This window comes from Myxocyprinus asiaticus, chromosome 43, assembly GCF_019703515.2.
Source record: "Myxocyprinus asiaticus isolate MX2 ecotype Aquarium Trade chromosome 43, UBuf_Myxa_2, whole genome shotgun sequence".
In the NCBI taxonomy this organism is placed as follows: Eukaryota; Metazoa; Chordata; class Actinopteri; order Cypriniformes; family Catostomidae; genus Myxocyprinus; species Myxocyprinus asiaticus.
The window spans coordinates 30502016-30528640 of record NC_059386.1 but is presented as its reverse complement, the minus strand read 5'-3'; the positions used below and the strand labels follow the sequence as shown (position 1 = coordinate 30528640).

Sequence of the window (26625 nt, the reverse complement as noted above, 5' to 3'; positions counted from 1 at the left end):
CACAGAACTGTACAGTTCTAAAATGTCTTAGTCATCCATGGTATCCATTATAATTAAACCTTTCTATAAAATTCTTGTAAGTGAAAGGAACATCATTTAATTATTATGAGCTGTGTTGGGCATTGTGTCCAAATGCAAAAGTCACTGTGTACTCTGTGTTTAGTGTTTTTCATTATACACCAGTGGTCCAAATAAAACTGCACAAAGTTTTCCCACTTCTTGTAAAAGTACATTTTAATTAAAACACACACTGGAAAAGATCTGAACACCAGACCAGCCCTAATGACAAATGTATGTGTGAAGTTAGCTCTTACTCTCACTCATTATTTATTTATTTATTATTTATGCTCAGAACAATATGACAACATAAATAAGGCCCTGTCACTTCACAACATTTTTAAAACAGCGTTTAAATTCACTGTTTTAATAGCTTTTCTGTTTGTACGTATCAGATACTGATAGTAGATCTACACTCAGAACATAATTTTAAGATTTATGTATTTTAATTCCATAACAAAATTCCATCAAATTGAATTAAGTAATCTTTAACAAATGAAATAAAATAAAAATGTATCCTAAATAGGGTCTATGCTTTAAACCCGCCAAATTCCTTACAATTCCATTGTAAGTGCTATACTGTAACCTCGATTTTTTAACATTATACCACAAATGCTGTCGAATGGTCTTAACTTGTATTAATCCCTTTAAGAGCCCATATATTGAGTCCTTTAAGTTATGTCCAAAGAAACTTAAACAATATTACAATCAAAACACAAATGAGTCACAATTTATTTATTATTATTAGTCAATCTCCACCTCTGTTCATGGCCAATGCAATAATTTGTCTTTCGTCACCAAATAGGCCACGCCCATACGCCTGTTGCTGCATCAGTGAACAGACGCATGGGCGCGGCTTTAGAGTGACGCGCAATTGTTGCTTCACTGGACAAGGTAAAACTTTTCCAGCGAAACAGTAACAGACCGTTGACACTTCGTAACTTTACTATTAGGACTTCTCGCGCGTCCTGTTGTGTTTAAATCCCAACGGAAACTTGTTGGGTTTGTACCGAAATGTCTTTAGCAGAGCAAAGCCTGCAGTGGTACCCCACCAGCGTTCAGGTAACGGTGCTCCAGGCGAGGGGGTTGCGGATCAAGGGGAAAAATGGCACCAACGACGCGTACGCCATCATGCAGGTGGCCAAGGAGAAGTTCTCCACGTCTGTGGCGGAGAAATGCGTCGCGCCGGTGTGGAAAGAGGAGGCCACGTTTGACCTGCCGCTCTTTCACTCCAACAACGCGGAGCGCTGCACCTTACAGGTGTTCGTGATGCACCGGGCTGTGATGGGACCTGACAAAACGCTCGGGCAAGCGAATATCAACCTCCTAGACCTCAACGACAACAAATCCCGTGATAAAACAGAGTGAGTGAACGACACTTTACAAACATCCTGATAGCATCTGTACTTCTGTATGATTGAATCACACATGTTGTCATCACAATATATATATATATATATATATATATATATATATATATATATATATATATATATATATATATAATATATATATATATATAAGTTGGGACAGTATGAAAAATGCTAATAAAAACAAAAAAAGAGTGATTTGTAAATTATATTCACCCTTTGCTATATTGAAAGCAGTACAACTACACATTATATGATGTTTTTCTTTGTGAATTTCTTTGTTATTTTGAAAATGTACAGTAATTTCAAATCAGATGATTGCAACACACTCCAAAAAAGTTGAGATGGGCAATTTGACGAGTTAAAACAAGGCAATGTGAAACAGATGTTAAACTGATGAGGCAATTGTGTCATTATATAAGGAGCCTCCAAAAACAGCATAGTCCTTCAGGCATAAGGATCATTCAAGACTTGTCAATTTGCCAACAGATGCTTCAGCAAATAATCCAGCACTTTGAGAACAATGTTCCGCAAAGACAAATTGGAAGGATTTTGGGCATTTCACCCTCTACTGTGCACAATATATTTAAAATATTCAAGGAATCTGGTCAAATCTCGGTGCGTAAAGGGCAAGACGAAAACCACTTCTGAATGCACGTGATCTCTGATCCCTCAGACGTCACTGTCTTAAAAAACATCATTAATCTGTAAAGGATATCATGAACATGGGCTTGGGATAACTTTAGTAAACATTTGTTAGTCGACACCACTCGCCGCTGCATCCACAGATGCAAGCTTTACTTTACTATGCAAAGCAGAAGCCATACATCAACACTGTCCAGAAGCGCTGCCAACTTCTCTGGGCTCGGTCTCATCTTGGATGGAAAGTAGAACAGGGTAACCATGTCCTTTTTTGTTCCGACGAGTCCACATTTCAAATAGTTTTTGAAAAACACAGCTGTTGTGTTATCCGAGCCAAAGAGGAAAAGGACCATCCAAGCTGTTATTAGCGTCAGGTCCAAAAGCCAGTGTCTGTATGGGCCAGGGGTGTGTCAGTGCCCATGGCATGGGTAACTCGCACATCTGTGAGGGCATCATTAATGCAGACAGATATGTAAAAATTTTGGAGCAGTATATACTGCCATCCTTTTCCAGGGACATCCCGGCATTTTCAGCAGGACAACTTCAAAAATAAGAGAGTGCGGGTGCTAGATTGGCCTGCCTGCAGTCCTTACCACCTCCAATTGGGAATGTGTGTTGCATTATGAAGCGCACAAAATGGCAACGAAGACCCCGTACAACTGGGCAGCTGAAAACCTGCATAATGGATGAATGGGGGGAAAATTCCACTTTTTAAACTTATCAAACTAGTGTTATTAGAAGAAATGGTGATTTTTCACAGTGGTGAACACTCAACTGTCCCAAGTTTTTTGGAGTGTGTTGCAATCATCTGATTTGAAATTACTGTACATAAAAATAAAATAAAAATAAAAAACAATTAAATTCACAAGGGAAAACATTGTATAATGTTTAGTTGTAGTGCTTTCAATATAGCAAAGGGTGAATATAATTTACATATCAATCCTTTTTGTTTTTATTAGCATTTTTCATATTGTCCCAACGTTTTTGGAATTGAGGTTGTACAGTTGAAGTCAGAAGTTTACATACACTTATGTTGAAGTCATTAAAACACATTTTTTAACCACTCCACAGATTTAATATTAGCAAACTATAGTTTTGGCAAGTCGTTTAGGACATCTACTTTGTGCATGACACGAGTAATTTTTCCAACAATTGTTTACATACAGACAGATTGTTTCACTTTTAATGGACTTTATCACAATTCCAGTGGGTCAGAAGTTTACATACACCAAGATAACTGTGCCTTTAAGCATCTTGGAAAATTCCAGAAAATGATGTCAATCCTTTAGACAATTAGCCAATTAGCTTCTGATAGGAGGTGTATTGAATTTGAGGTGTACCTTTGGATGTGTTTTAAGGCCTACCTTAAAACTCAGTGCCTCTTTACTTAACATCATGGGAAAATCAAAACAAATCAGTCAAGACCTCAGAAAAAAGTGGACCTCCACAAGTCTGGTTCATCCTTGGGAGCAATTTCCAAATGCTTGAAGGTACCACATTCACCTGTACAAACAATAGTACACAAGTATAAATACCTTTGGTCCACACAGCCATCATCAGGAAGGAGATGCATTCTGTCTCCTAGAGATGCATGTAGTTTGGTGCAAAAAGTGCAAATCAATCTCAGAACAACAGCAAAGGACCTTGTGGAGATGCTGGAGGAAACAGGTAGACAAGTATCTATATCCACAGTAAAACGAGTCCTATATCAAAATAACATGAAAGGCTGCTCAGCAAGGAAGAATCCACTGCTACAAAACTGCCATAAAAAAGCCAGACTACAGTATGCAAGTGCATATGGGGACAAATATCTTACTTTTTGGAGAAATTTCCTCTGGTCTGATCATACAAAAATTGAACTTTTTGGCCATAATGACCATCGTTATGTTTGGAGGAAAAAGGGTGAGGCTTGCAAGCCGAAGAACACCATCCCAACCGTGAAGCATAGGGGTGGCAGCATCATGTTGTGGGGGTGCTTTGCTGCAGGAGTGACTGGTGCAATTCACAAAATAGATGGCATCATGAGGAAGGACAATTATGTGGCTAATTGAAGCAACATCTCAAGACATCAGCCATGAAGTTAAAGCTCGGTCACAAATGGGTCTTCCAAATGGACAATGACCCCAAGCATACCTCCTAAGTTGTGGCAAAATGGCTTAAGGACAACAAAGTCAAGGTATTGGAAAATTAAATTAAAGTGTGTGCGAGCAAGGAGGTCTATAAATCTGACTCAGTTACACCAGTTCTGTCTGGAGAAATGGGCCAAAATTCCAGCAACTTATTGTGAGAAACTTGTGGAAGGCTACCCAAAATGTTTGACTCAAGTTAAACAATTTAAAGGCAATGCTACCAAATACTAACAAAGTGTATGTAAACTTCTGACAAACTGGGAATGTGATGAAAGATATAAAAGCTGAAATAAATCATTCTCTCTGCTATTATTCTGACATTTTACATTCTTAAAATAAAGTAGTGATCCCAACTGACCTAAGACAGGGAATGTTTTCTGTGATTAAATGTCAGGAATTGTGAAAAACTGACTTTAAATGTATTTGGCTAAAGTGTATGTAAACTTCTGACTTCAACTGTATATGTATAAATTTACATTTAGCCATTTAGCAGACACTTTTATACAAAGCAACTTAAAAATGAGGAACAAAACAAGTCATATATATATATATATATATATATATATATATATATATATATATATATATATATATATATATATATGCCCCTGGATTTGATTTTTCAGGGTATTTTTTGACCTTTTATGATGGTTTTTTTTTTCTTCAAATTTTTCATATAAAGCAAACATATTTAAGTGTCTAATAAATTAATTAATAGATTCTCAAGATTGAGTTTTATTACCTCCTACCCTTAACATTAAATCAATTCATCAGTATTTATGTGATATATATATTACTAGGACTATAATAGAATATTAGGAACTATATCAGATTTTACAAATTTCAAAATCATTGCATTAGATAACAGAATAACAAAAGCAAATGGCAGTCATTTTAAAGAAAGATAGCACAAGCATACTTTTCAAGAAAAACATTGCACAATTTCAGAACTTAAATTAGGTTTTGAATTATTAAACAATATAAATATTATTTGGACACTTCTTGTTTGTCAAATGCTAGCGGATGTTGTCCATAATTAATATGATGAACTGCAATTGTTGTTATTCTGCTAGGTCACCTGACGAATTGACTTCATACATCCTCTAAAAATGAGATCACTTGGTTAACAGTTATTGCCAAAATGGCTTGGAAAAGTGAAGTTAGTTTTGAGAAGAGGTCTAGCATAATTTGTAGACAGATGTCACTTGGTTTGATGTTTTGTTATCTAATTAAATGAAATTCATATTTTTTTTTTTTTGTAACCAAATATATTTGGAGGCACTGTATAGCCTATATGTTATCATGTAAGGTATCTTTACATGTCAATCTGTTGCAGAGAATACTTGAAACCCTTCTGTCGAACTAAGCCCTTCACAAGTGTATTTCACATTTCTCAGCCTGTTGTTAGTGTTGGAATGGTATTTCACATGGTTACTTTTGGGGGGGATGGGTAGATGGTGTTAAGCTTTCCTTATGTGGAAATAATGAGTTCAGCTTGTAACTCCCTTGTGCTAGGTCAAAGCAGTCCGAAGAGAACAGGGTAGGACTTTTCCCTAATCCCAAGGTGCACAGTCCTCCATGAATGGGTCAGAATTGCATTGTTGACATTTCCAGAGGATGTCTTTTTACAAGGTTGTCTTTAGCCCATGTCAAAATTCTAACAGGAATGCCCACCCGTCCATCCATCCAGAGCAGGGCAAACTCAAAAATGAAAATTGTCATTATTTACTCACCTTCCAAACCATTATGACTTTCTTACATGGAGTGAACTCAACTATAAGTGCTTAAAAGTGAACTAATTCACTTTTATTGAATGGAATGAAAATGGTTACTGAAGCCGTCAGTCCCTAGTTTTCCAATTTACTATCCCTTTAATGATTACATTTTGCTCTAACACAGGGCCACACGCAGTCTACATTATGTAGAGACATCATAAATAAATAAGTTCACCTCTAGTTACCACTGTAACATCAGTAAACGTGGGTTCTAAGTGCTCTTATTACAAAACAGTTCAATACATTTTCTGAACGTTTCCCCCAAAGTCATCACAACATTCTGACCTTGAAAAGATCATGTCTGATTTAAAAGAGCTTGTGTTTTCTACACGTGCTCTATGAATGACTTCATTGTTTGTGTGTGAATTCTGAAAGCTTTTGATTACAGCTCTCTTGGTTATTTTAATTATGAGATCTAATTCATTAACAAAAGCCTTCTTTTGAAGGCTCTGAAAGTTTAGCTCGTTAAGTTAGAATGAAAGTAGTTTTTTAATTAACTAGGCCACTCGACTGCTTCGCTCTTATGCCGTTGTGTTCTCTTGGGTCTGGGTGAGACATTTCCTGTTGTCATGTGATAGAGATCAAATACTGTACATTCAAATGCTTGTTTTGTTAAGTAAGCCATATCTTGTCCTCTTTTAGTTTGGGCTGCTGTTACCTTGTTAAAGAAGAACAGGAAGCCCCATCTCTTTACAGGAAAAGTTACTCAAAAACGAATATTCTGTAATTATGTACTCACCCTCATGTTGTTTTAAACCATTTAACTTTCTAGCTTCCATGGAACGCAAATATAGATACTAGATTCTATATAATATAGATACTAGCAGGTTTGGAACAAAATGAGTAAATGATGACAGATTTTTCATTTTGGGGTGAACTATCCCTTTAAGTAAACTGACTCTTGCATGAAAGTGGACCTTGATGTTCCTTGTAAACAGATCTCTTCCCTTGATGGTGATTTGAAGTTTGATCTATCAGGGTATGTGTATAAGGATGCCAGTCTTGTTTGGTGCCAAGAGTGTATTCTTGCTAGGTCACCTTTAATTTGATGCCATGCTTTTTTAATTTTATTTCAGAAACTGCTTAGTCACTGGCCATAATACCCGAGAAAGTGATGTTTTTAAATTAATTCTTTCTCACAACGTTGTCACTTTGACCAATCTGCATTTTTTGCCCAACCCTAACCCTAACAAACCCCCAACCCTAATTATCCTAACTTCATTGACAGTACACTACACGACTCAAGCTCATCTCCTTTGATATTTTTAGTCAGCGACTGGTCTGCGATGACAAGTCTCAGATCTCACAACCAACGGTTGTAGTGTCTGCATCCTGTGACAAACCCAGACAATTTGCAAATGGAATGACAGATTTCAAACCAGCTGTCCCGAAGAGAGAGAGAGAGAGAGAGAGGGTAATCGGAAGTAGAAGACGAAAAAATTATTAGAAAATAAAATAATTTATTTTAAATAAAATAAAGTATATTTTTTTCGTATTTTTTGTCCTTTGCAAGTAAGTGCAAATAAGCACAAAAATGGGCACGAGCCGTTCTTTCATGTTTGTTGACGTTATCACGAATAAACTGCACGAGTTTGTGAATGAATTTTGTTATCGGAATTGTAAGAGGCATTTTGGGTGCGAGCTTGGGTAGCTCACCGAGTATTGACGCTGACTATCACACTTGGAGTCACAAGTTCGACTCCAGCCAGGTCTCCTAAGCAACCAAATTGGCCCGGTTGCTAGGGAGGGTAAAGTCACATGGGGTAACCTCCTTGTGGTCATTATAATGTGGTTCTTGCTCTCGGTGGGGCGCGTGGTGAGTTGTGCGTGGATGCCGCGGAGAATAACGTGAAGCCTCCACACGTTCTAGGTCTCCGCGGTAACGTGCTCAACAAGCCACGTGTTAAGATACGTGGATTGACTGTCTCAGACGCGGAGGCAACTGAGATTCGTCCTTCGCCACCCGGATTGAGGCGAGTCACTACGCCACCACAAGGACATAGAGCGCATTGGGAATTGGGCATTCCAAATTGGGGAGAAAATAAAAGGAGGCTTTTTGGGTGATCAGTTTGAATCGGGACTACGCTAAGGACAGCTGCAACGGCCGTTTTTTTTGCTGGTTATGTGCGGATTTAAAGGGAAATAAGCATACGATCGGGGAATTTTAAAAAGCGAATGCATGTACATGCACAATAGGGACACAGATATGAGAAGCAAGAACATTAAAAGTTCAGTTACATGTACTAAACTAAAATAACTCTGAATTCTGCTCTAAACCTCATGTTTGCATAGAATTAAGAGAAACTGTGTGCTGGGTTTTTTAGCACTTTCTCTTCTTTTTTGCACTTTATTATCATGTAGTAATACACTGACATAATGATTCATATATGTCTTCATAAAATCATAGACTCTCCCCTTGAAATCCGAACACAAGTGGTAAAAAAAGATGACCAGGTGAATCGGTGATGTGTCTCGCTTGAACGCTTTGGTTGGTTCACCCAAAACACATCTTAATACCAGGTGTACATAAAGCCTCAGTCATGGATGAATGGTCGTGTAGTTGATACACCCAGTCTTCGATCTGTCGTGTATTGTGCGTACCAGCACGATGGAAAACAAGACCGTGAGTTGCAGGGCGCGACTGCAAGTCGTGTAGTGTGCGCTTGGTTTCAAAAAGAGTCCTGGGGATGGGCACTCTCAACTTTGAACCTTTGGGTCAGTAAACGAGCACCTAGCAACAGCTCAGAACACTCTAACAACAACATAGCAAACTATATAGCAAACTCTAGCATCATGGTGGCGACTTTTGCATTTGCAAACACACTCATTTTCTTCAAGAAGTGTAAAAATGTAATTATTCTTGCTCACTTTATTGATAAATGTGTTTTAATTTTCTTACAAGTGTGCGTTTACACTTGGTTTTACCTTTACTCTATATGTGCTCCGTTGTTTAGCTGTAAAAAAGTTTGGAGAAGGTTTGATATCTAACATCCCTTTTTTCTGATTGTTCTGTTTGTGTCGTAGTTTTCTCTCAGGCCTTGACAAACAGCACAGGCAGTGTCTGATATCTCGATGTTTCTGTTAGTGTGGCATAACTTAGTCAAGGCTTGTCAGCTGATTCTGACTTCAAAATGAAGAAAACACTTATGCTTTCCCTCTCACAGTCACACTTGTGATGTCTTGTTTCAAAAGATGTGCATAGGGCAGTGGTGGCTCAGCGGTTAAGGCTCTGGGTTACTGATCAGAAGGTCAGGGGTTCCAGCCCCAGCACCACCAAGATGCCACTGTTGGGCCCTTGAGCAAGGCCCTTGACCCTATCTGCTCCAGGGACGCCATAACATGGCTGACCCTGCACTCTGACCCCAGCTTAGCTGGGATATGTGAAAAAAAAGAATTTCACTGTATATGTGCAAATGTATAATGTGTGATAAATAAAATTATAATTATAAAATTATAAATTAAAAGATGCTAAATGCCCCATGCAAATACTGAATCTCACTAAAGCCCATCAGTCACTTGCATGTTGATATAGTGACTCTTTCTTGATTTGAGGCAGAATGGGATCACGAATGGGGTCAACTACCAACGTTCTGACTGTTTTTTGCAGTTTGTATTCTTCTATACTTTCTTGTATTCGTTCTTGGTTTGAAAATAAATATTGTCTGGACACCAAATTACTGGTTTTAGGGATGAACCAATATAGAATTTTTGTCTAAAAGTTAGCTGATGATTATTTTTATTAGTATGGTGGCCTATTAAGTCTAATCTGTTTTTAAAAACAGTGAGCGTGTTTACATGCACAGTCTTACACGGATTATGCTTAATATGCCGGCAATGTGTGTGGTCATTTAAATGCCTTAAATGGCTTTCCTTTATCAGGGTAAGGTCATAAAGAGTTTAAGTATAAACCGATTGACACAGGTAGATTTTTGCCTATTATTCTGATTTCGCTCTGTATATAAACACCTTTACCGGCATTCTTACCGGCTTATCCAATTGTTGCAAGTGTTATGCACATGCCTATTCACATTTATGTTGACGTCAAAAGAAATCGGATGATTTCAAATGTCAAGTAAACACTGTTTTCTTGCGTTGTTGGGTTGTTTTAATAAGTTGATTTTTGCTAGTTGTGTGTATTGTCAGTGTATTGATGTGCATGTAAATATGGTCATTGTTTACAATGAAAAATATTCATAATGTTAATGTGAGTTGACTTTATTAAGTGAGAAGAAAGAGACTGTGTGAAACGAGCACAGTGATATAAGAAATCGGTTGCCTGAGATAACTCGGATATCCACTCTGTACAATTGTTGTGAGCAGAATAGCATCTCAGAATTCACAACATGTCGAACCTTGAGGTGGCTGGGCTACAACAGCAGAAGACCAGTTGGGCAATTTATTCGGACCATAGGACCACAGAATGATGTGATTGACCAATCAGAATCAAGTATTCCAGAATGCTCGGATCTGCTTCCGATAGTGGCCCATTCAGACTGATGCTGATGATTGATAAAAATCGCCACAGATATATCTTGCATCTCTGTCTGGTTTATCTTCTCAAGTAATGTCTTGGTGGCTGAAATACTCATTTAGATGCACTCAGTGGTATTTTAGCAGTTTTATTAACTTAATTAAACTTGATACTTACCCGAGAACAACCTTGGAGTATGGAGTATTACCTATTTTGTATAGTTTTAAATTTCTACGGTGCCTTTTCCGTCAACAATCCTGGAAATAATTAAGGAAATAATTATGTTGAATCTGGTACCTTAACAAAAAAAATAAAAAATAAAAAAAAAGATTCTGCCAATAGAATTTTTTCTGGCTAAATACTAAGCCAGAAAAAGCACCAGAGGGCCAAATTAACTGTTTTTAGGTCACCTATAAAAAAAATTGTCCAATTCGCTTCAGATTAGAGAGGATTTGTTGAATGTCTAACACCAAACTGAAAAGTTTAGTGAAACTTCACAAAATCTATCACAGGCAAGTTGGAGAGTGTGACCCCTGCGCTGCTGCACATGATAAGAGACTCCTGTCACACAATGCCCTTATCAGCGCATTGGCATATGCAGGAAGTCGGGCTGTTGAGAGACACTGGAACAATGAGAGATCCAGTGCAGAGTCATCTTCCTGTCAGAGCATATAGCTTTTATGGAGGAATCTTTAAAGGCTGAGCAGGCATTCTTCAAGAGCTTTAGCTCTGTTCGAAATCCTAGGCACAGTCAATAGCTGGCAGCGTTTTGTGTATGAAGGTACCTCCTAAAGAAACTGGTTTCAGACTGGCTTCCAAGACTCCAAAATGTGTTGTCTAATGATCTAAAACAAATGAAATAAAGTAAGCTTTAGAGAAAACCAAGCAAATATTTACTGACTACATTGCTTATTTAATCAGTAAGTTATGAGAGGCCAGAATGTTGACAGAATTTTTTCATTTTTTAGTGAACTGTCCATTTAAAGCAGGCAACGCCTTGTGGTGGTGTAACTTCCCCTCGGCTGAAGAGAACCGTCACGCAACTTCTGTGATCTTCCATTTATAGAAGCTGTCACACTATTCTGAATGACATCATGTCAGGAGCTGATTGCATTTAGTACAATGTGTTCGATGGGTGTGTGAGGTGTTGTCAGAACAACTGCAAAAACACATTGACCTTTTAACAACAAAAGTTGTCAAATGAACATCTTCCAGGCTATACAATACCATTTTAATTGTCTATTTGTAATTAGCCTAAAGAAATGTGATTAACAGCATTACTACTCACAGGCACAAGTGTAATGACAATAAGCGTGTAGTGCTCCCAGTCAGATCATTAACACATTTGACAATATTTAAATCCATTTTACAGAATTGTGCAAAAAAGTCTGCTGACTCCATCTAGGTTTGCTCTTGGCTTGCACCTTATGGGGCTTGAACCAGCAACCTTTTGGTTACCCACCCTGAACTTCAGCCACTTCTGTTTTATGCCCTGATAATCGTGTTTTAAATCATTTAGAAAAGTTCTTATATTGTATTATATTATATTACCAAAAGTACTGGAAATTAATTGGTTAAAATTTGTGGGAAGTGAACTTTGTTTTAGTTTAAATACTAAACTAAATATTCCGGGTTCAATATCAATTAAGCTGAAATGACAGCATTTGTGGCATAGTGTTGATTACCAAAAAAAATATATATATTTTCGATAAAAAAAAAAAAAAGAAGCAAAAATCAAAGTTGCAGTGAGGCACTTACAATGGAAGTGAATGGGGCCAATTTTTGGAAGGTTTAAAATTTTTGTGCTAAGGAACAGAATAGACCTAAATGTTACTGTCTTTGAGATGTAGACAGATGGCACAGATCATTCACTGTAATAATCCCAGGGTGAGTTGTTATTTTTAGACACAGAGTCATCGGAGTCTTATTCAGAGGAAAGCCACAGAGTAATTTTTCTATTTACCCAAACACACGCCCAGTAAGTCATTTTCTCCATATCATTAGCATTGCACTATTCACTGTGCTGTCGATGCACAGTGCTTGTTCTGCTGTCATAAACACTAAAGCTGTTTGAGATAGAAGAATGTGGTTAGTGATTATAGGATTAAAATTAGACTTTGTTGTGTAGAGTTGTACACATTCACCAGGACCCCATAGAAAATAAAAACAGAGGACAGTCCAAGTTAGGGGTGGGAGATACAGTGCATCCGGAAAGTATTCACAGCGCTTCACTTTTTCCACATTTTGTTATGTTACAGCCTTATTCCAAAATGGATTAAATTCATTATTTTCTTCAAAATTCTACAAACAATACCCCATAATGACAACGTGAAAGAAGTTTGTTTGAAATCTTTGCAAATGTATTAAAAATAAAAAACGAAAAGAAAAAAAAAATCACATGTACATAAGTATTTACAGCCTTTGCTCAATACTTTGTTGAAGCACCTTTGGCACCAATTACAGCCTCAGTCTTTTGAGTATGATGCTACAAGCTTGGCACACCTATTTTTGAGCAGTTTCTTCCATTCTTCTTTGCAGGACCTCTCAAGCTCCATCAGGTTAGATGGGGAGCGTCGGTGCACAGCCATTTTCAGATCTCTCCAGAGATGTTCAATCGGGTTCAAGTCTGGGCTCTGGCTGGGCCACTCAAGGACATTCACAGAATTGTCCCGGAGCCACTCCTTTGTTAGCTTGGCTGTGTGCTTAGGGTCATTGTCCTGTTGGAAGATGAACCTTCGCCCCAGTCTGAGGTCCAGAGTGCTCTGGAGCAGGTTTTCATCAAGGATGTCTCTGTACATTGCTGCATTCATCTTTCCCTCGATCCTGACTAGTCTCCCAGTTCCTGCCGCTGAAAAACATTCCCACAGCATGATGCTGCCACCACCATACTTCATTGTAGGGATGGTATTGGCCAGGTGATGAGCGGTGCCTGGTTTCCTCCAGACATGACACTTGCCATTCAGGCCAAAGAGTTCAATCTTTATGTCTCATGGTTTGGGAGTCCTTCAGGTGCCTTTTGGCAAACTCCAGGTGGGCTGTCATGTGCCTTTTACTGAGGAGTGTCTTTCGTCTGGCCACTCTACCATACAGGCCTGATTGGTGGAGTGCTGCAGAGATGGTTGTTCTTCTGGAAGGTTCTCCTCTCTCCACAGAGAAATGCTGGAGCTCTGTCAGAGTGACCATCGGGTTCTTGGTCACCTCCATGACTAAGGCCCTTCTCCCCCGATCTCTCCGTTTGGCCGGGTGGCCAGCTCTAGGAAGAGTCCTGGTGGTTCCAAACTTCTTCCATTTACAGATGATGGAGGCCACTGTGCTCACTGGGACCTTCAATGCTGCAGACATTTTTCTGTACCCTTCCCCAGATCTGTGCCTCGATACAATCCTGTCTCAGAGGTCTACAGACAATTCCTTTTACTTCATGGCTTGGTTTGTGCTCTGACATGAACTGTTAACTGTGGGACCTTATATAGACAGGTGTGTGCCTTTCCAAATCATGTCCAATCAACTGAATTTACCACAGGTGGACTCCAATCAAGTTGTAGAAACATCTCAAGGATGACCAGTGGAAACAGGATACACCTGAGCTCAATTTTGAGTGTCATGGCAAAGGCTGTGAATACTTATGTACATGTGATTTTATTTTTTTATTTTTTCCATTTTTTTTTTCCATTTTTTTTTTTTTTTTATAAATTTGCAAAGATTTCAAACAAACTTCTTTCACTTTGTCATTATGGGGTATTGTTTGTAGAATTTTGAGGAAAATAATGAATTTAATCCATTTTGGAATAAGGCTGTAACATAACAAAATGTGGAAAAAGTGAAGCGCTGTGAATACTTTCCGGATGCACTGTATAGCAAAAAAATTATACCTTTATACTTTTCTGCCTTTTTAATGATATTCAATATATATCTCCACATTTATTTGCACTGAATTGTCTTAAGCGGGATTAATGTTAGTAAGGTATTATGTATTAATACAGTTTTATGTAAATAAAACTTTTTAAATAATTTATTTTAAATCAGATGAACCATCATTTTGACAAAACAGCCATTGATCCAAAGTAGATAATGTTTAATGAAAAAAAAAACATATAGTTCAAAATAATCAAGGTATGTTTTCACTAAATGAACACAAGAAAGAATATTTTAAATATCCTCTGCGCCTTTTTCTCTGAATCACAAAAATGATCGAACTTACTTTAACAGCAATGTTTCTTAATTTTGTATCATCAGCAAAATCATCACATGTATATTGTGAATATCTACTGTATTTCCCAGGCAATGCCAGGCACGATGTGTCATATTTTTATATGGCTTTATACTGGAATGAAAAAGTTGCTTTTGAAAAGACATAACAGTTTGACAGTTATTGGGTTTTAGTGAATTTCTATTTTCTTTTCAAACTCTGTTTGACCCTAATCTGCCTAACTTGTGTTCTCTGCGAGTGTCAGTATTGTGGCATTCACAAAGTATCTTAAAATTGCTTTTCTACGCAACCTACTCAATTCTCACAGGTCCATGGAACTGCAAGCTTACCATAACATGAAGTTTACATGAAGTTACACTACCCTTGTGTCATCATCATGTGTCTGAATGTTCTTCTACTTTTTTCCATGGAACCATGTCAGAATTTGTTGTTAGCTTGCTAGCTCCAGCCATTCATTTCTTAGTAACCTCCTTTTTTTTCTTCCAAGTGGAAAACAAGCCGATGCTTCTCTTTTTGTTGGCTAAAAATATCTGCCTTGAGGTTGTAAGATTCAGTGATCATTATTCTGTCTCTTATCTCTTCCTTTATTTATTTATTTATTTATTTTCTTTTTTTACAGATACTGTATATAGCATACAGACCTATTTTATTCATGCCTAAGGGGAAATTCAGTTTTTTGTTTTTGTTCAAAAACACGTGTTCAGTAATTGTTTGGAAGCACTTGTCCTTGTAGATGGTTAAAAATAACAGAATGGTTATTTCAGATTAATAAATTGTTGTCCTCTGACAGTGTCCTTGAATGAAGACATTCTCTTGGTCATTAAACCGTAATGTGCTGTTCTAGCCCTTGAGGAATGTCAACAATCTCATGAAACTGTTTACATGGACTTTGGAATTTGTTCACTGGATCTCATAGTTTTGAGTGTAATTAGCAAAAACTACTCACTCTGTTTTATGTAAAACAAATAGTGATCCAATGAAATTGAGGTCATGTCTTTTAATAGATGATAAATAGTTTTTATACCTATCCCAACACAGAAAAACAATACAGCAGCATGACTGTAGTATTACTTTTTAGTCGCTCATTCTCTGTTCATGTAGAACCAAATTATAGAATAGCAGTCAAAGAAATGCCCACAGGTCTTTCCTGGTGCACCATAGGAATTTATTGACATTTATGACTGTAATAGCAGAACTTGCAGGTTTCGAGCTTCTCTGTAAGGGTGAATCTCACAAAAACATGGGGGACACATTTTATCCCAAAATATGAAGAAAGAAATTAAGAAATTATATTTAGCATTAAGAAAATTAGGCCTATTTTTAGGACCATTTAAATTTGTTTTTGCATTGTGATATTATTTTAATGACAATTAAGCACATTCCCCCCCAGACACTTATTACTGTATTAAGTCTAGAATTTTTTTCTTATCCCCCCCCCATAATTCACATTGTTATTCTCATTAAATTCTCACGGCTGCAATATTTATTTATTTTATTTTTAAATCAGCATCAATTAAAAGCTGCACAACAAATACTACCATGCATGATGTGTAAATAAATACTTAACATTTTAATTAATGTTTTTTTTCTTCACATTACAGTAAGGAGATTTCTTGCATTACATTAATGTGAATTAAGGTGGGAATATGTGCTTAATTGTCATGAAAATAGTATCACAGTGCAAAAACCATAATGCCATAAAATAGGCTTTTTTTTTATTTATTTGTTAAGCAAAATATAATTATTATCTTTATTTATCATTTTGGTGTGAAATATCACTTGAACATGTTCGTTCTTGCAGATTTTGTATTGTAAAATCCTCAGAATGTTTATTGTGATTTTTAATTGACAGACTAGAAAGATTTGTTTGGAAAGTATGACTAAAGGACACAACATGATCCCATTCCTTGGAATCTGATATCTTAATTTCAATCTGGCCTCCAGCTGTCTTTTCTCAGATGAGGGAGATTCTTCAGGAAATGATATTTGCTTGGAACTAAACATGCTGTGCTGTTTGTTTTTTTTACAGATGGTTTAAACTGGTCAGCAAGACAGGAAAGGCAGATAAAAACAGAGGTGAGGTGCTCCTGGACATTCAGTTTATGAAGAACAACATGACGGCAAGTATGTTTGACCTCTCCGGGCCGGACAAGTCACGATCAAAATTTGGGAAGCTCAAGGACAAGCTGAAAGGGAAAAAGAAAGATGGTATGTCGGATTCTGCTTCCGCCATAGTGCCATCTGTCAGCCAGATACTGACTGACAGTGAGGAAGAACAGGAAACGGATGTCACACCTGGAGCCAAAAAGAAAAATAAACTCAAGTCCCTCTTTGTACCCAAGTCGGGTTTGCACCGTAACATGTCTCAATCCATGTCCACACTCGCCACACTGCCTGAAAAAGACTCTGCCATCAGTTTGAGCAGGTCATCTGGCCTGAATGTAGAGTCTCCTGAAGGTATTACATAATAATGCTTTGCCATAATATTTTCAATGTTACAGATGCACAGGATCAGTGACCATTTCTGTAGATTTTGTGAGAATCAACATGTAAAATCCTCAAAAATATTTATTGTGATATTGTCAGTATGAAAAATATGAAAGTGACCAGAAATATGTTTGAGATTCTCAATATATTTATATGCTTGATCCACTTTTTTTTTTTTTTCATGAGGGACATAAGCCAATTATAAAAGCAGATAATATAAGGCCTTACTTTTTCCAACTCAAACTTTAAACTCTTTTCTTTGCAGAATACAAAAGTATTAAAAATATATTCATCTTAAAACAGTATATGGTAGAACAGATGAATAAATGTTTAATACTTTGTGAACACTGTTTTATTCAACTGACAAAAACGTTTAGATTTATAATACCATCCATTATATCAGTTATGTGTAATAACATAATAACATACATAATTATCAAATCAATCAACCATCACATCACATAAAGCAAAATCATCTGCAAAGAATTCAATATCAGTACATCCCTTTCCAATATCTTTGAAAGGTCCAACAATATGTATTATAGCAAGTATGCATTTTCTTTATTTTCAAAGGCAAGAAGAAATTCAAATTTCTGAAACATAAGCGCACTGGAAGCTCCGACAGCAAGGTGTCCCAAGGTGCCAGCTCTCTTGGACAGGGCACCCTGCAGAATAGCGTGTGCATCAATGGTAGTCATGTCTACGCGGAAGAGCCGGAGACCAAAGTTTCCAGGGCTAGTTCCCCCTTCAGCCTGAACAGCTCAGGCCATGGATCCATGGAAGATCTACGCAGAGGTCACAGCAGAAAAACCTCCAACACCTCAGTGGACTCTCTTAAAGCCTCAGACCTGCAAACTCAAGAAAATGCTGCAGAAGAAATGCACAGAAAACAAGAGGAACAGAGGAAACAGGAAGAGGAAGTTAGGAAAAGGCTAGAGGAGGTAAAGAGGAGGCAGGCTGAGGAGGAAAAGAGAGAGCAGCTCCGTAGAGAGGCGGTGAGAATGGAAGAGGAAAGGAAACGGATTGAGAGAGAGGAGGAAAGAAAGAGGATAGAGAAGGAAGAAGAGAGGAAACTGGTGGAGAGAGAGGAAGGTAAGAGGAAGAAAGAGGAAGATGAGAGGAAAAGGATTGAGAGAGAGGAGGAAAGAAAGAGAAAAGAAAAGGAAGAGGAGAGGAAACAGGTGGAGAGAGAGATGGAGGAAAGGCAAAGAGTTGAGGAAGAGGAAAGAGAAAGGATCGAAAAGGAGGAAATGGTTAGAATAAAGAAGGAACAGGAAAGAGTTAGACAGGAAGAGGAACGCAAACAGGCTGAAGAAGAGAGAATTAGGGTTGAGGCAAGAATGAGGGAAATGGAGAAAAGGAAGAAAATGGAGGAAGAAGAAAAGGCTAGATTGGAAGAAGACAAACGGAGGAGAATGGAGGAAGAGGAAAGGAAACGGATTGAGAGAGAGGAGGAAAGAAAGAGGATAGAGAAGGAAGAAGAGAGGAAACTGGTGGAGAGAGAGGAAGGTAAGAGGAAGAAAGAGGAAGATGAGAGGAAAAGTATTGAGAGAGAGGAGGAAAGAAAGAGAAAAGAAAAGGAAGAGGAGAGGAAACGGGTGGAGAGAGAGATGGAGGAAAGGCAAAGAGCTGAGGAAGAGGAAAGAGAAAGGATCAAAAAGGAGGAAATGGTTAGAATAAAGAAGGAACAGGAAAGAGTTAGACAGGAAGAAGAACGCAAACAGGCTGAAGAAGAGAGAATTAGGGAAATGGAGAAGAGGAAGAAAATGGAGGAAGAAGAAAAGGCCAGATTGGAAGAAGACAAACGGAGGAGAATGGAGGAAGAGGAAAGAGCGAGGCTTGAGAAGGAAAGACTAAGGAAGGAAGAGGAAACTCGAAGGGTCGAGACGCAACGAAGACATACTGAAGAAGAGGAAAGACTAAGGAAGGAAAAGGAAAAGAAGGAAGCAGAGGAAATGCAAAAAAGGAAAGTGGAAGAAGAGAAAAGAAAGACTGAGGAGAAAGAAAGACTTTCTCTGAAAGAAAGGCTGGACAAAGAGAGGTTGGAGCTTGAGAAGAAGAAAATGGAAGAAAGGATGCAAGAGGAACAAGAGAGAAAGAGGGCTGAGGAGGAAGAGAAGAGGAAGTTGAAAGAGAAAGAAACAGCGCAAGAGAGAATCAGACAAGAGGAAGAAGAAAAAGAGAAGCAAAGGAAGATGAAAGAACAGACCTACACCACTGAGAAGAAGCCAGAGGTGAAGCCCAGGAGTGCTAGATTGAATACGGTGAAGAAAGCAGAGAAAGAATACGTCCCCTCCGCCAATCCCTTTGAAGAGGCCCTCGCATTTGACGAGAATTCCCCCAATCCCTTTGAGGTTCCTCAACCTGAAGCTCTCAGTTGCCCAGCCAAAGTATCTGCAGTAAAGCCAAGGTCAGTACCTTAACTGAAAATGCAGAAACATACTCCTTGACCCTCATTTGTGAAAGACAAGCAGAATAAATTTGTGTAAATCATTCATAAAATTCTTCTTACATAATTGGCGACTTTAATTCATTGCAACAACTTACCAATGGTTTTATGAATGTTTTACAAAGAAAATAGTTTTATGTTTCATGAATGAGGTCCATTGCAATTGCCTACTAAGACTAAAGGTCGAAACATACTCTACGCAAGTATGTGAACACAGACGCTTCTAGCTTCGGAAGCTCGATTTTGTTTGAAGTTGTGTTCCAAAATGTTTCAGTCCTCAATTCGTAATTAAATGCAAGGACAGGTTGCATTCTCAGTGTTACCACAAGGGGCGCTATAGTTTACATCAGTGTGCATTGTCCTCTTCTGCTGTGAGTTTTCTCATTCGAGCCTTGAGTACTAAGGTTGTTTCAACCGGCAATGCATTTGGCCAAGCACTTGCATCTGCGTATGCGTACTTCCATAAAGTATGTTTCTGGCCTAGCACTGATTAAAAGCTTATTACATCAAACATTAAATAGGCACATTTTTATATTCTGTGGGATACCTGACAGCAAAATGACCAGTTCAAAAGCATTCTGGTTAACAAATGAGAACATAAAGGAAACAATACTATTTCATGAAGTTTGTGGCTTAACAGAGACATCTGGCTAAAACTAACAAGTCTTTCATCCTTCATAACTCAAATGTCTTTTATAATTTTTCATAGTTGTTTCAAATCGTTTTAAAAACTTTTCCTTGTTCATAACTCTGCTTGAAGGCAAACCCATGATCACAGCATGAAAAATAAAGGCATGAAAGTGTCTGTCAATTTCTGAGAAATATGGATTTCAGTGTAGTTCACACTAACTGGATATCAGTATCAAAAGGTACATAACACCACGCTGCCATGAACATCTCATTATCGCTGTCCCGAAAGAGAGCTTGGCACAATCATGAAATATGCCATTTTCTCTGTGTCTGTATATTCATGTGCTAACACAAGCTCATATCTGTACGTGTCAAAGAGAACTTTTGGCATGAGAAGCAGCACTTTCAAAACTTGTTGAAGGGCTCCAAGTAAAGATGAATCGCAGTAATGTTAGCTGAATTGTTGGTTTTAAATATGTGAATATGAACTGTTGCAAATGGAAACCCACTTGCTTACATTTACAATGTTACTCTTCTGTTCCTCTTTCTCCATCATATTTTCAGAAGATGATCATCAAACCAGCTAAATATGATAACTTAACCAAATTAAATTCCTAAATCTGAATAAACTACCATGCTCTTATCTGATTCTTTTTGCTGAAATGTAATAATGCTGACTATTATTTATAGGCTCTCTAACCCTATAACCCTAATTGTTTTAACTTCATTGTGGTATATGACTGAGGTCTGCCCAAGGGAAGCTTGCGAAATCTGTTTCCCTGTGAAAAAGCTTATCGAGCAGTTCTGTCTTACTGACTCATCCATAACGACTTCAGGACTTCATGAAATAGGTTATGGAATGTGGAGGAGACTCGGGGGAGGGAGACAGGGAAGCAGACAGCCTAATTTGCGGATAGCTCTTTGAATTTAACCCTATTATTATTTCTTCAGGACAGCAGTTAAAGTGGAACTCATCTGAGTTCCTCATAAAATACTTTATGGATATTGATTATGTTAAGCTTTAATTTAACCAAAATATTCAGTCAGAGGACTTACAGTATTTAGACGTTAGACTCCTGTTAACACTCGCACTTTAAAAACAATGTTATGTTGTTTTTAATTTTTAAAGACATTAAAGGTGAAGTGTGTAATTCACACATTGATATCACGATATTGTACTGATACTATTCATTTCTGTATCAATATTTGTATTGATTTATTTGTGTATTCAGACTTATCATTTGCAGCATTTCAATAATGAAGAAGCAGGTTGTCGAAATAAGTGCAAACTCTGAGATTGGTGTTTCTCAGTGCTTTCAGAACCTGTGAGGTACGACAGATTGAAGCGGATTGAACTCGCATGATTCACTCTTCTCTCGTGGACATACTGGGTGTCTCTCATATGTTTGGTACTGTTTCAATCATGATATAATTAGGATATTGTGATGTGTCACGATATATGAAATCTTAACCTACTCTATGTATCATGGTACGTATCGCATTGTGAGGTGATTGGCGATACCCAGTCCTCACACTCAGTATGTTTACATGTACTTTAAAATTTCGATTTCTGACAGACAAAATGAATAAGTCATCTTACTAAATTTGAATATAAATGCTGTTGTCTGACTGAAATTGTACCAGTCTGATTTTTGCAAATTCGGACTAACAGACCTATTTAATGCGACTGGACGGCTTCGTCCAGCGTGTATTCATGTTAATTGGACCATAACTGGCCTCTGCATTTTGCACGTTTCGAAAGACAGAGGTGGTGGGCAACATGTGTTTAACCTAGTGTTTGACGTCCTTCCTTCAAATATTCAGTTATGAATTTTGTTACGTATACTTGGCAAAACAGATGAAGACTGTAGCTGGACAACGCAAAAGCCCACTGTAGCTCGATCATAACTGTGGATGTAAACTTACTGACTGGGGGTCTGTGGTGCTTTCAAATTCAGTGTCTCAGCCAGTGCCATGAGTTTGAGGCAGGACTACCTGTTTGTCAATTATTTTTGCTATTCCGTTTAGTACAGAAATTGCACCCTTCACCTTTAAATCGTTCTGATGGGATTTTGAAAGCAACTAAGCAAAATTACTTCAATTTACTTGCCAACATGTTTAAATATTGGTCCGATGTGTTTGATCAAGCTTAACCTTTCCTCTCATTACCCTGCTCCTTCAGTTCTTCTGTTTCTGGAAGATTCTTTTCCCAAGCCTTTGTGCCAAACACCAACCCGTTCTTAGATGACTCTGATACCAATAGTGGCAACACGGAGATCATTGTCAGTCTTGGAGATGGTGCAGAACAGTCAGAGAACAAACGACGTGCCCCAATGCCTCCCCAGAACAAGACTCAGATTGGAAAACCAGATGTTTCTTCAAGAGACCTTTCAAGTGCATCAGTTACTGGAGCCACACAAACTTTTTCATCTAGAGCATCTGAGGACAGTGGAGACTCTGATGTCTCATGTTTACGACGAGACAAACGCCTTGCACCTTTACCACCAGATGTCTCAAAGAACAAGCAAGAAGTATGGAACTCAGAACATGCAGACCCATCTACAAATTCTCTGCATACTGGAGAATGGAGAACACCTGGTTTCCAGGATAAAGGACAGTCTGGTAAAGATGAGACAAGGAGCTCCATGACAGACATTTCAAGCAGTACCAGACTACCACATTTTAGCCAGAGTCAGCCCAGTATGGAAGCAGAAACCAACCCTTTTATATTTGTTGGTTTAAGAACTGCTAAACACAACAAGGGGCCAGCACCAGCAAAGCCCTCAGCAAAATCGATAGAGAGTTCTGCATCTGAACCTGAACCCAACAACCTAGCAATTGATAACCTAAATTTGTCTGAAAATACCAAAGTGAAGTCAGCTGGCAAGCTGAGCAATAACCTATCTGTAGCTGACGTGCCTTCCACAAAACCTGAGCCTGTGCATTCGAATTATACCGATAGTCTTTCCTCAAGAGAAAGTGGACAAGAAGAAATGCCAGCAAAGTATAAACGAGACTCTCATAGAGAAGATGTTTCTTCAAGCTTGGATTCAGTTCTGAATGTAGAAAATGTCCTGCTTGAGAGTGGTGCTATGACAGGAGTCTCCAAAAAGAAGAGTCGGGCCCCATTGCCTCCTGTGAAATTGGCAACAATTGGTGGCCCGAACTCAACAAGCCAGCCTCCAGCAGGCGTACTATTTGGTCAGCCCAATAGGCAAGATGAAGACAAGACATTAACTATTAATAGTGATGTTTCGACCTCCAGTTTTTCCCCATTCCTTGCAAACTCATCCTCAAACCCTAGCCAAGCTCTTGGAACAGTGCATGAGAAGAATGAGTTTGCTCCAGTGAGATTGGAAACAGGTTACGGGTCAGGGCACAAGTTTCTTCCGCAGGCCAGAGTGTCACCTATTGATGCCCAGCCAGTTGTTGGGCAGAGTAATGGAAATGAAAGGGAGAAAACAGATGATCCTGCCTTCAAATCCTGCAGGTGAGGCCTCTTGTACAGTAAAACTACTCTAGAAACGTAGAGGCAGATAGAGAAGGTAGGTACCCATTAACTGCCCCGTAGTTCAAATGTGGTGTTCTTGAGATTTCTAAAGGTATCAAGATTTCATTTTAAGAAAAGGGTCTTTTCGGTCTTTTCCTTTTTAAGTACATTGGATCTGTACTTGTATCCATAGAAATTGCTTCCCGCAGGCTGCTCGGAGGCGAAACAAACATGGCCGCTGAGTGATCTGACTTGCTCTAAAGGGACTTTGGTAAAAATTGGTTAAAGTTGTCGTTTCACATAGCCAGCAAAATTAAAAAAAATTTTTTTTTTTTTTTTTTTATACATTTATAAGAAATAACTGCTAAATGTCTAAAGGTGGTTTCAGCAAATATGAGTACAAATTTCCAAAGGTAACTTAATGGTTTTCTGTCTTTTAAAAGGCTGAAGAAATATCAGTTTCCATTGTATAACACTCCATAATCTAGATTACTCATTGTATTGACTTTCATGTGCGGTTCAAGTGCAATGGTTTAAACACAAATTTTATTTTAACATGGTTGACAGTGATTGGATGATGCTGGCCATTACTTTGAATCAGAATTATTTGTTAATTTCTTAATGTCTGTAACATCTCAAAAACATGAATAACCAGCACTCCTGGAAACATTATAAACAATTAAAAAAAATATCTATAGCTTGGTATTATTCAAAATTTCACAACTTAGTCCCACTGTCCATTTTTGTGGACATCAATTTTTAGGAAACAAATTTTGTCTATAAAAATTTATTTATTTATTTTGGTTATTTCTTTTGGGTTGCTAGTTACAAATTAAAAAGGGGAATTTAAAATGCACAGAGCAGTCACACTCTGGTCTCAGGAGGTTAAGGTTCATTCATTTAATCCCTCTTGTTGAATTAACTGTAAATGAGGTATCGCATAATTTACATTGTACATTGTTGTCTTTATGCACATTATGTTTTCACATTAAACAGTTTAGGGCAGGAAGTTTTTGTCACCCTTTTTTTAAAAAAAATTTTTATGAGTTTGTCAAAATGATGAAAAAATCTCTGTCAGGGTCCTCTGGTTGACTGCTTTGTATTCCACCCCTGCAGTCTTGTATCTGTCTGTAGGACTTACAGCTTTTGTTCCCTTTTCAGGCCCCATGCAGTGAAACCCCTGAGCACCACTGAGAGGCCACCATATCTAATAGAGACGCAAGACAATTCCAGATCCACTAAAATTATTGATGGCATGCAAGCCAAGATGAAGGTAACGTGTTGTATATTCCTTTTGTTTCTTCCTCTTCTATTGTGCTCCTACACAAAAAACACACCTTTATTGTGCTTTAAATAGAAATATGACTGTCTCAGGCGTCATGCTGTGTGCATGTGCGTGCATGGACATGCATTGGTATGTGATTTTGTGTTCCTAAGATCTACATATAAAATGTGAATAATCTCAAAACATGAAAAAGTCTCAGAAACTCCTCACATCCAACCACCTGTCATATAGAGAAATCTTAGCACACTAATCAATTCCAGATTAATAAAATCAAGTTAAAGCTGAAGTATGTTACTTTTCAGTGTTAAAATACTTTCTTCTATCTTAGCTTAATATGCAGATATAACTAGAAGTAAGCCATTCGTAGGTTAATCTTCTTGAAAACCATAAACACTGTGTCTCTGTGGTGCTATAAACATACTCTGTTTGTTTTGAGAGACCTGTTTAGACAACCCCAACAATATTATTTAACCAATGCCGTCACTTGGGCGTGGGACTGTCTCTTACAGAAATATAAAGGGTTGCAACCTGTGTTTTAAGTTGACTTTTAAGTTCTTGCATTAGCAAACGTTTAAGCATGTTAGCTCTACAAAACTTGTGTGTTGTATCTTGCAGGCCCCGGAGGCTAAAGGGACGGGGCGCTACTCGCAGCTGACCCACGAAGAGCTTGTCAACTTGTTGGAAAAGCAAAAGGAGCAGCTTTCTCAGAAGGACTCTAAGATTGTGGAACTGGAGCAGTATATAGACAACCTTCTAGTCCGTGTCATGGAGGAGAAACCCAGTATCTTAATGTCCTTGAGCTCTTTGAAGAAGTCAGTTTGAGGGAATCCAAATTGGGCAGAAGGTTATACACAAAGGTTTTGTATTATACTGTGCACTGTAATTGCAAATATGGGATGAAAAACAATATAAAGTTGTGGTGAAATTTAAATATTAATTAAACTTCTAGCACACTACTGAGCTGAAGATCTGGTTGATGTATACCTGAATTATAAAGCCTCACACTAAATATTGAAAACTATTATGTTTTTTTAAAGACATTTGGCTTGCTTCAGATCCACCTAACCATGTGACTGATTCATGCACACTCTTATACATGTTGAACTAAGTCATATATATATATATATATATATATATATATATATATATATGTATATATATATATGTATATATATATATGTATATGTATATATATACTGTATATGTATTTTTCCCAAAGTTCTTTACTACTGTCCACTGTCTTTTCCATTTGAATTTGTATTCAGTCGGGTGTGTGTGTGTGTGCGCGCGTGTTTTGTTTGTCCTTTATTGGTTATCTACTTTAATTGGTTTGTGTTTTGGTCAAATCGTTCAAACAACAAAACAAATTAATAAAATAGAACGCTCCGTATGCAAGATATTTTATGTAAATTTGCAAAGCAATATTATATTATGTTACAGAACACTGTGTTGATACTTATGTCAATTGTTATTTTGCTTTTTGATAAAAGCACTTTAAATGAATCCCTTCAAATGTAAATATTGGAAACTGGATCATTTGTATGCTATGCCTTTTTCTTATAACCTGGCAGCTTCATTATTCTAAGGCTTTGAAATAAAGAATGTCACAGGTGTGGCCTTGCAAAGAACAGCA

General features: G+C 37.8%; 1 protein-coding gene across 2 annotated transcripts; it reads left to right on the top strand.

Moving 5' to 3' along the window:
• Positions 1 to 916: 916 nt before the first annotated feature.
• On the top strand, positions 917 to 26625 carry LOC127433404 (rab11 family-interacting protein 1-like). Of its 2 annotated transcripts, XM_051685281.1 has the most exons (6): positions 917 to 1421; positions 16681 to 17108; positions 17712 to 19548; positions 22400 to 23707; positions 24869 to 24980; positions 25608 to 26625. In XM_051685281.1, the coding sequence occupies exons 1-6, from the start codon at positions 1072 to 1074 to the stop codon at positions 25812 to 25814; spliced, it is 4242 nt and encodes a 1413-aa protein (XP_051541241.1). In that variant the 5' UTR covers positions 917 to 1071; the 3' UTR covers positions 25815 to 26625. The 2 variants fall into 2 exon arrangements, with proteins under 2 accessions (XP_051541241.1, XP_051541242.1); XM_051685282.1 differs by lacking the exon at positions 22400 to 23707 and having other exon boundaries at positions 919 to 1421.

Excerpts from the sequence above, each read along its gene's own strand:
- LOC127433404 (XM_051685281.1), top strand. The coding sequence starts at position 1,072 with ATGTCTTTAGCAGAGCAAAGCCTGCAGTGGTACCCCACCAGCGTTCAG. Across the intron at positions 17,109-17,711 it reads GAATGTAGAGTCTCCTGAAG|GCAAGAAGAAATTCAAATTT; the intron begins GTATTACATAAT and ends TTATTTTCAAAG. Across the intron at positions 19,549-22,399 it reads GTATCTGCAGTAAAGCCAAG|TTCTTCTGTTTCTGGAAGAT; the intron begins GTCAGTACCTTA and ends CTGCTCCTTCAG.